At 45.1% G+C, this 9,519-nt stretch overlaps 1 protein-coding gene across 4 annotated transcripts in view; it reads left to right on the top strand.

The window, feature by feature from the left end:
* The first annotated feature begins 1,308 nt into the window (after window positions 1-1,308).
* cracr2b (calcium release activated channel regulator 2B) overlaps window positions 1,309-9,519 on the top strand; it is a 74,011-nt gene continuing 65,800 nt past the window's right edge. For 2 of the 4 annotated variants that reach the window (XM_031832913.1, XM_031832911.1), the window contains exons 1-4: window positions 1,309-1,474; window positions 1,756-1,847; window positions 8,703-8,974; window positions 9,477-9,519. The exon at window positions 9,477-9,519 is cut by the window's right edge and continues 69 nt beyond it. In XM_031832913.1, the coding sequence (XP_031688773.1) occupies window positions 8,705-8,974; window positions 9,477-9,519 (313 nt within the window). In that variant the 5' untranslated portion in view covers window positions 1,309-1,474; window positions 1,756-1,847; window positions 8,703-8,704. The remainder of the gene's footprint in view (window positions 1,475-1,755; window positions 1,848-8,702; window positions 8,975-9,476) is intronic. The other 2 variants (XM_031832912.1, XR_004211138.1) reach the window with 2 other exon arrangements.

Raw genomic sequence — 9,519 nt, 5'->3', positions numbered from 1 at the left:
CCATCCGTAGCACGCGCTCCAGCAGGTGTATCTCACTGATCATCCCTAAAGCCAACACCTCATTTGGCCGCCTTTCGTTCCAGTACTCTGCTGCCTGTGACTGGAACGAATTGCAAAAATCGCTGAAGTTGGAGACTTTTATCTCCCTCACCAACTTCAAACATCAGCTATCTGAGCAGCTAACCGATCGCTGCAGCTGTACATAGTCTATTGGTAAATAGCCCACCCTTTTCACCTACCTCATCCCCGTACTGTTTTTATTTATTTACTTTTCTGCTCTTCTGCACACCAATATCTCTACCTGTACATGACCATCTGATCTTTTATCACTCCAGTGTTAATCTGCAAAATTGTAATTATTTGCCTACCTCCTCATGCCTTTTGCACACATTGTATATAGACCCCCCCTTCGTTTTCTACTGTGTTATTGACTTGTTAATTGTTTACTCCATGTGTAACTCTTTGTTGTATGCTCACACTGCTATGCTTTATCTTGGCCAGGTCGCAGTTGCAAATGAGAACTTGTTCTCAACTAGCCTACCTGGTTAAATAAAGGTGAAAAAAAAAACAAAAAAAAACATTGAGGTCAATGTTCCCAGAGAAGGACGGAAGCTAGCTGTCCTCCGGCTACATCATGATGCTACCCTACAGAGTGCTGTTGAGGCTACGATAGACCTTCACTGCAAAATAATGTGTTTTAATCAGCTATTTGGTGATGTGAATATTTTGTATAGATTTATCTAAAATTATGACTTTTAAATGTTTCCGTATTTTTATTTTTATGATAAATCACTGAAGAGGATGGTTCCCCGTCCTCCTCTGAGGTGCCTCCACCGCTAACGACCTAGATTAATAACGCTCCTTGAATGAATTCGAATTCACCCTTCTGTCCAGACGCTTTCTCCTTTTTGTTTACCACAAATGTGGTCCTTGTTTCCTGTTTATAATGCTTCAGATGGTCTTCAAAAGCTTTCAGGCTAGTAAAATACTATTCCTGAGACAACTCTACAGTATCGGCGCACCTGGAAAAGACCGGACTATAACGTCACTTTGACAAATTCGGTATCCCTAGCCATGACCCTCTCTCCTCCGTGACCCGGAAACCTATAATTGGTCGAGGAGCGTGTCAATCACAGAGCTATATACATTCCTTAGTAGGCAAACTCAGTAAGGTCCTCCTCCCTCCTTGATGGCCACCTTTTGGTGAACCCCATTTGAAACAGCTATTGTATTGTTGGAAGAGAAAACCATCCACACGTTTAAGAAACACCATGCTACTTATTGTTGTAGCTATAAAATATTTTACAAATATTTTGGAGGGAATCCACCCTTGTATACGTCATTTGCCTAATGACGCACGAGTGGAATAGTGCCGTCTCATTTCAAACGAGCGCAATTCCATCCACATTCTCTCCATTTGACCCTTTTCAAAAGGAGGCGAGAGAGTGAGGACGGAGGAGAGAGGTCGCAGGAGGTGAGTACCTCCTAATTGATAAAATATCCATAGTCCTATCGCGTACTTCATGTTTTCTTATCTACACCAAAGATTGCGGATAAATGAACATTTAGAGAAAAAAAATGGTCAGTTCCTGTCTACTTAAATGGGTGGCTCTCCCATAGACGCCAATTCGATTGCAGCTGGTTCTGGTCTACTTAGTTGATTATCTTCCATTGAAACAAGAAAACATGAGGGAGTGGGATGTCTCGCTTCCTCTTTCGTCTGTGCTTCACGGAACTTTACGGTAACACCAACAGGTTCCAATGCGCCCTCCTGTGACTTGCAGGGAAAGTTTAAAGTCCCCCGGTGAACACACAGGAGGTTGACACCTGGGACAAGTATCGGAGAGGTGAGTCGGACGCTTCAAAACGAGTATGTTACGAGTATTATATCTTACGACCATTACATATTAAATTCTGCACTGGCAGGGTCATAATATAAATGTGTTTTTTTTAGTTGATGTGATAATGAACTTATACGCCTACTGTTCAGCGTTTTAATAATACATAGTTTCACAGCGGCTCAGGTTTCCCTAACTACTTATTGTACATTGCTTTTTGTAGTTATTCATTAACTACGGCTTGAGGTGGAACACTTCAGTTTTGGATTTAAGAAACAAACTGAATTATAAATATGTATTTTATTCTTACTTTATTCTTATTTATGAATGAGCAATACACAGTCTTTAACTTAACAAAGCCATCTACATTCTAAAGGTGGTATTTTAGTAAAGGTGTTTTTTTTTAAACATTGTATATGGTTTTAGTACAGTTAGTTTACATGTACTTCTATAGATCTTCCATCCATACAGTGAGACACTTATCTGACCCTGGCTGGTGTTATTCATGACAGAGAGTTGTTGTTGGTTCTTGTTTTTAGGAGTTTATATATTTCTTGTTTTTAGTAGTTGATATTTTTCATATTTTAGTAGTTTATATTTTTCATATTTTAGTAGTTGATATTTTTCATATTTTAGTAGTTTATATTTTTCATATTTTAGTAGTTTATATATTTAATTAAGCTTTTTTTTTGTTGTAATTTATATGGTTCATGTTTTTAGTCATTATATATTTCCAAATACTTCATGTGGTATCATCAAATATCTCCCAATGAGAATAATGTGTTAATATGGTGCATATTATGGTATTATCTTTAAACATGTAGTCCTTTTTGAGATTCATGTTATATTCTCCTCAGCTCTCTCTATCATATATTCTCCTCAGCTCTCTCTATCATATATTCTCCTCAGCTCTCTCTATCATATATTCTCCTCAGCTCTCTCTATCATATATTCTCCTCAGCTCTCTCTATCATATATTCCACCTCAGCTCTCTCTATCATATATTCTCCTCAGCTCTCTCTATCATATATTCTCCTCAGCTCTCTCTATCATATATTCTCCTCAGCTCTCTCTATCATATATTCTCCTCAGCTCTCTCTATCATATATTCTCCTCAGCTCTCTCTATCATATATTCTCCTCAGCTCTCTCTATCATATATTCTCCTCAGCTCTCTCTATCATATATTCCACCTCAGCTCTCTCTATCATATATTCCACCTCAGCTCTCTCTATCATATATTCCACCTCAGCTCTCTCTATCATATATTCTCCTCAGCTCTCTCTATCATATATTCTCCTCAGCTCTCTCTATCATATATTCTCCTCAGCTCTCTCTATCATATATTCTCCTCAGCTCTCTCTATCATATATTCTCCTCAGCTCTCTCTATCATATATTCTCCTCAGCTCTCTCTATCATATATTCTCCTCAGCTCTCTCTATCATATATTCTCCTCAGCTCTCTCTATCATATATTCTCCTCAGCTCTCTCTATCATATATTCTCCTCAGCTCTCTCTATCATATATTCTCCTCAGCTCTCTCTATCATATATTCTCCTCAGCTCTCTCTATCATATATTCTCCTCAGCTCTCTCTATCATATATTCCACCTCAGCTCTCTCTATCATATATTCCACCTCAGCTCTCTCTATCATATATTCTCCTCAGCTCTCTCTATCATATATTCTCCTCAGCTCTCTCTATCATATATTCTCCTCAGCTCTCTCTATCATATATTCCACCTCAGCTCTCTCTATCATATATTCTCCTCAGCTCTCTTTATCATATATTCTCCTCAGCTCTCTCTATCATATATTCTCCTCAGCTCTCTCTATCATATATTCTCCTCAGCTCTCTCTATCATATATTCTCCTCAGCTCTCTCTATCATATATTCTCCTCAGCTCTCTCTATCATATATTCTCCTCAGCTCTCTCTATCATATATTCTCCTCAGCTCTCTCTATCATATATTCTCCTCAGCTCTCTCTATCATACCAGTGTATCTGGTAAATGGTAAACAACACAGAATGTAAGAACTCAGAAGTATTTTAATGGATTCTGTTTTTGGTAGAATTGTATCTAATGGGGTAACTTTGAATTATATATTATATAGAATAAAAAATATAAAACTATTTCCCACCTATCGCCTCCTCTCATCATCTATCTAATAGGGTGACTTTGAATTATATATTATATAAAATTAAAATAAACTATTTTTTCAAGTCGGAAGTTTCGGTTAGAAAATGTGAAAATAAATAGTTTAATTTGAATAAGTTTTGTCTGAAATCACTGTATAATCCTTGATGCCTATGTCTATTGGTCTCCTAATATATATATCTTCTGATTCCATTAATTCTACCATATCTCTCTACCACATAATAATTGCAGGCAATCGTAATGGTTATGTCAATGCAAAACCACTGCAAATGCTTCATTTGCATGTCCCTTTCCCCTGGCCACCTGATGGCCACACAGACAGACAGACAGACAGACGGACGGGCAGACAGACGCACAGACAGACAGACGCACGGGCAGACAGACGCACGGGCAGACAGACGGACGGGCAGACAGACGGACAGACAGACAGACGCACAGACAGACAGACGCACACACACACACACACAGACAGACAGACAGACAGACAAGGGTTATCATCACATGACACCATCCTGGTGAGTATTATTTATATCCTGGTGCTCAGTGGAGGGCCGACCTGGGTTCAGATACTATTAGAAAGTCTGTCAAATACTTTCAGCGTTTCAGCTCTCGTCTGCAGGAGTGACAGATGGTTCAGGGTTTGCAGTTTTTTGGGGGGGGACTATTCTCTTGTTCCATTAACAGAGCCCAGAAGAAGCTCAAAGCACAGATCTATAAGGGTGTGCATCCTAATAGTCGGTCCTTCTTCCCGAGCTGTGCTCTCCTTCACTACTTCCCCCCGCTAAAGGTCAAGCTGTAACCTGATAGTGAACCAATTTATTTGTTTCTCTGGAAATGCCATCGCAATGTCCCTTGGGCTGTTTACTGTTTGATAACGCATGGAGCAGATGGGTGCTTCACTTCTGCAGGACGGAGGTTACACAGTTGTGTTCTAGGCGTTGTGTTGTAGGCGTAGTGTTCTAGGCGTAGTGTTCTAGGCATAGTGTTCTAGGCGTTGTGTTGTAGGCGTAGTGTTGTAGGCGTAGTGTTCTAGGCGTAGTGTTCTAGGCATAGTGTTCTAGAGGTTGTGTTCTAGGCGTAGTGTTCTAGGCGTAGTGTTCTAGGGGTAGTGTTCTAGGGGTTGTGTTCTATGGATTGTGTTCTAGGCGTAGTGTTCTAGGTTGGGTGTTCTAGGGGTAGTGTTCTAGGGGTTGTGTTCTAGGCGTAGTGTTCTAGGCGTAGTGTTCTAGGCGTAGCCTTAGCCTAAGAAATTAAAAGTCAACGATCATGTTTGGGTTACTGAAGCAATAAGGCCTGAGGAGCTGTGCTATTATACACTGGTTACATCATTAGAACAGTCAACAAGTCATTTTGCGAGTGTACAAAACATTATGAACACCGTCCTAATATTGAGTTGCAACCCACCTTTTGCCCTCAGAACAGCCTCAGTTCGTCAGGACATGGACTCTACAAGGTGTCGAAAGCGTTCCACAGGGATGCTGGCCCATGTTGACTCTACAAGGTGTCAAGCCTTCTACAGGGATGCTGGTCCATGTTGACTCTACAAGGTGTTGAAAGTGTTCTACAGGGATGCTGGCCCATGTTGACTCTACAAGGTGTTGAAAGTGTTCCACATGGATGCTGGCCCATGTTGACTCTACAAGGTGTCAAGCGTTCTACAGGGATGCTGGTCCATGTTGACTCTACAAGGTGTTGAAAGTGTTCCAGAGGGATGCTGGTCCATGTTGACTCTACAAGGTGTTGAAAGTGTTCCACAGGGATGCTGGTCCATGTTGACTCTACAAGGTGTCAAGCATTCTACAGGGATGCTGGTCCATGTTGACTCTACAAGGTGTTGAAAGTGTTCCACAGGGATGCTGGTCCATGTTGACTCCAATGGTTCCCACAGTTGTCTGGATGTCCTTTGGGTGGTGGACCATTCTTGGTACACACTGGAAACTCTACCATACCCTGTTCAAAGACACCTACTACCCTGTTCAAAGACACCTACTACCCTGTTCAAAGGCACCTACTACCATACCCTGTTCAAAGGCACCTACTACCATACCCTGTTCAAAGGCACTTCAATGTTTTGTTTTGCCCATTCAGCCTCTGAATGCCAGACATACACAATCCATGTCTCAAGGCTTAAAAATATTTCTTTAACCTGTTTCTTCCCCTTCATCTACAACCGATTTTAAAGTGGATTTAACAATCAGGGATCTTAGCTTTCCTCTGGTCATTCTATGTCATGGAAAGAGCCTGTGTTTGTAATTCTTGTCCACTCAGATGTTCAGTACAACGGGGGTGTAACGGTGTGGGGAATGTTTTCCTGGCACACGTTCAGTCCCTTGATACCGATTGAGCAACTTTTCCATGCCCCTAAGAATTCAGGCTGTTCTGGAGGCAAAAGGGGGGTCCGACACATTACTAGATGGGTATACCTAATAAACTGGTCACTGTGTGTAGGTACACTACCCCGTTCACGAAAATGGCCAGTCAAGTTCTTCCACATCGATCTCGACAAACCATTTCCGTATGGACCTCGATTAGTGGCGGCATTGTCAAGCTGAAACAGGAGATGGTCTTCCCCAAACTGTTGCCGCAAAGTTGATGTGCTTCTATAGTATTGACTCCCGGATGTGAATATTATGTAAATTAGATATTTATGTATTTAATTTACAATAAATGAGCAAATATTCTTTAAAAACATGTTTTCACTTTGTCATTATGGGGTATTGTGTGTAGACGGGTGACTGTAACATGGAATAAGTATATAAGTATATATATATAATCTATCACATTGAATATACAAAACATTAAGAACACCTGCTCTTTCCATGACACAGACTGACCAGGTGAATCCAGGTGAAAGCTATGATCCCTTATCGATGTCACTTGTTAAATCCACTTCAATCATTGATCCTAAGACCAGCTACTGCTACACTGAGACGCTTTTATCAATACGGACCCATGACATGACTAGCACCTGTTGAAGTAGCTCAAGATACAAACACTTTTACTATGTGTGGTCTGTACTGTAATGTTTAACAAGGGAGTATCTGCATGGCCAGGTCGGCTACCCTTCAGTTCATGTAAACAGAGCTGCCGCAGGATCCTGACCTGACAGGATCACTTAGTAAACACTTAAAAGAGAAGACATGATACACACACAAAGGAAAGCTTGAAGGAGATTAGTGAGAGGTGGTTGTGTAACTGAGCTGTGTTACCAGTTTCTCTCTTTTTTTTCTTCTTCTCAACAGCTAAAATAAACACTACAATATAATTACTAGGAAGATCATCTAGCAGTTTATATAAACACTACAATATAATTACTAGAAATTTCATAGCTGCTTATATAAACACAACAATATAATTACTAGAAAGTTTATCTAGCAGTTTGTTGTTGTTGCTGTGTGGGATAATGAATAGATGATTGACTGACATCACATGACTTGTTGAGACTGTTGTTTTTAATAGATTAGACACCATATGAAGCGTAACATCTCTCTCTCTCTCCTTGCCTCCTTCTCACCCCTCCTCTCTGTCTCCCACTGCCCCGCCCCCTTCCTCTCTCTGTCTCCCACTGCCCCGCCCCCTTCCTCTCTCTGTCTCCCACTGCCCCGCCCCCTTCCTCTCTCTGTCTCCCACTGCCCCGCCCCCTTCCTCTCTCTGTCTCCCACTGCCCCGCCCCCTTCCTCTCTCTGTCTCCCACTGCCCCGCCCCCTTCCTCTCTCTGTCTCCCACTGCCCCGCCCCCTTCCTCTCTCCATCCATCTCTCCCCCTGCCCCCCTCCTCTTCCATCTCTCCCCCCGCCCCCCTCCTCTCTCCATCCATCTCCCCCCGCCCCCTCCTCTTCCATCTCTCCACCCGCCCCCCTCCTCTCTCCATCCATCTCCCCCCGCCACCTCCTCTCTCCATCCATCTCTCTCCCCCCGCCCCCCTCCTCTCTCCATCCATCTCTCTCCCCCCGCCCCCCTCCTCTCCATCCATCTCTCTCCCCCCGCCACCCTCCTCTCCATCCATCTCTCCTCTCCTCCCTCCTCTCCATCCATCTCTCCTCTCCTCCCTCCTCTCCATCCATCTCCCCCGCCCCCCTCCTCTCTCCATCCATCTCCCCCGCCCCCCTCCTCTCTCCATCCATCTCTCTCCCCCCGCCCCCCTCCTCTCTCCATCCATCTCTCTCCCCCCACCACCCTCCTCTCCATCCATCTCTCCTCCCTCCTCTCCATCCATCTTCCCCCGCCCCCGTCCTCTCCATCCATCTCTCCCCCCGCCCCCCTCCTTTTCCATCCATCTCCCCCCGCCCCCCTCCTCTTCCATCCATCTCCCCCCGCCCCCCTCCTCTCTCCATCCATCCATCTCCCCCGCCCCCCTCCTCTTTCCATCCATCTCCCCCGCCCCCCTCCTCTTTCCATCCATCTCCCCCCGCCCCCCTCCTCTCTCCATCCATCTCTCTCCCCCGCCCCCCTCCTCTCTCCATCCATCTCTCTCCCCCGCCCCCCTCCTCTCTCCATCCATCTCTCTCCCCCGCCCCCCTCCTCTCTCCATCCATCTCTCTCCCCTCCCCCCTCCTCTCTCCATCCATCTCTCTCCCCCTCCCCCCTCCTCTCTCCATCCATCTCTCTCCCCCTCCCCCCTCCTCTCTCTATCCATCTCTCTCCATCCATCTCTCTCCCCCTCCCCCCTCCTCTCTCCATCCATCTCTCCCCCCGCCCCCCTCCAGTGATGTCTAGCTGGTTGAAGGACGGGGAGGTGTTGATAGGTGAGGGAAGCGGAACTGCATCCCCATGCAGCCGCAGACAGCGGATCTTGTCAACGCCAGGTGGATGTGGCAGTCTCAGGCCGGGTGGCAGGGGGGTAGGGGTGCGCGGCCATGGGGGGTCACCTAGCTTCAAGGAAGGGATGGTGCAGCCAGAGACCATGGGGAAGGCCAAAGAGCTGTTTGTTCTCTGTGATAAAGAAGGAAAAGGCTTCATCACCAAGAGAGATATGCAGGTTAGTGAGTCAAGTGGATTGAGATTCAGAAAGCTTTAAACATAAACACAATAAATATATTTATTAAACCTCGTCTTCTCTCCTCTCCTGTCCTCTCTCTCCCTCCTCTCTCCCCCCTTCTTCTCTTGTCCCCCTCCTCTCCCCCTCCTCTTCTGTCTTCTTCTCTTCTCCCCCTCTTCTCCCCCTCCTCTTCTCCCCCTCCTCTTCTCCCCCTCCTCTCCCCCTCCTCTTCTGTCTTCTTCTCTTCTCCCCCTCTTCTCCCCCTCCTCTTCTCCCCCTCCTCTTCTCCCCCTCCTCTTCTCCCCCTCCTCTTCTCCCCTCTTCTCCCCCTCTTCTCCTCCTCTTCTCCCCCTCCTCTTCTCCTCCTCCTCTTCTCCCCCTCCTCTTCTCCCCCTCCTCTTCTCCCCCTCTTCTCCCCTCCTCTTCTCCTCCTCTTCTCCCCCTCCTCTTCTCCCCCTCCTCTTCTCCCCCCTCCTCTTCTCCCCCTCTTCTCTCCTCTCAGAGACTGCAGGGGGAGTTACCTCTCTCCCCAGAACAGCTGGAGT

Source organism: Oncorhynchus kisutch, linkage group LG10 (genome assembly GCF_002021735.2).
Source record: "Oncorhynchus kisutch isolate 150728-3 linkage group LG10, Okis_V2, whole genome shotgun sequence".
Taxonomy (NCBI): domain Eukaryota; kingdom Metazoa; phylum Chordata; class Actinopteri; order Salmoniformes; family Salmonidae; genus Oncorhynchus; species Oncorhynchus kisutch.
This window is presented reverse-complemented; position numbering and strand designations above follow the sequence as displayed.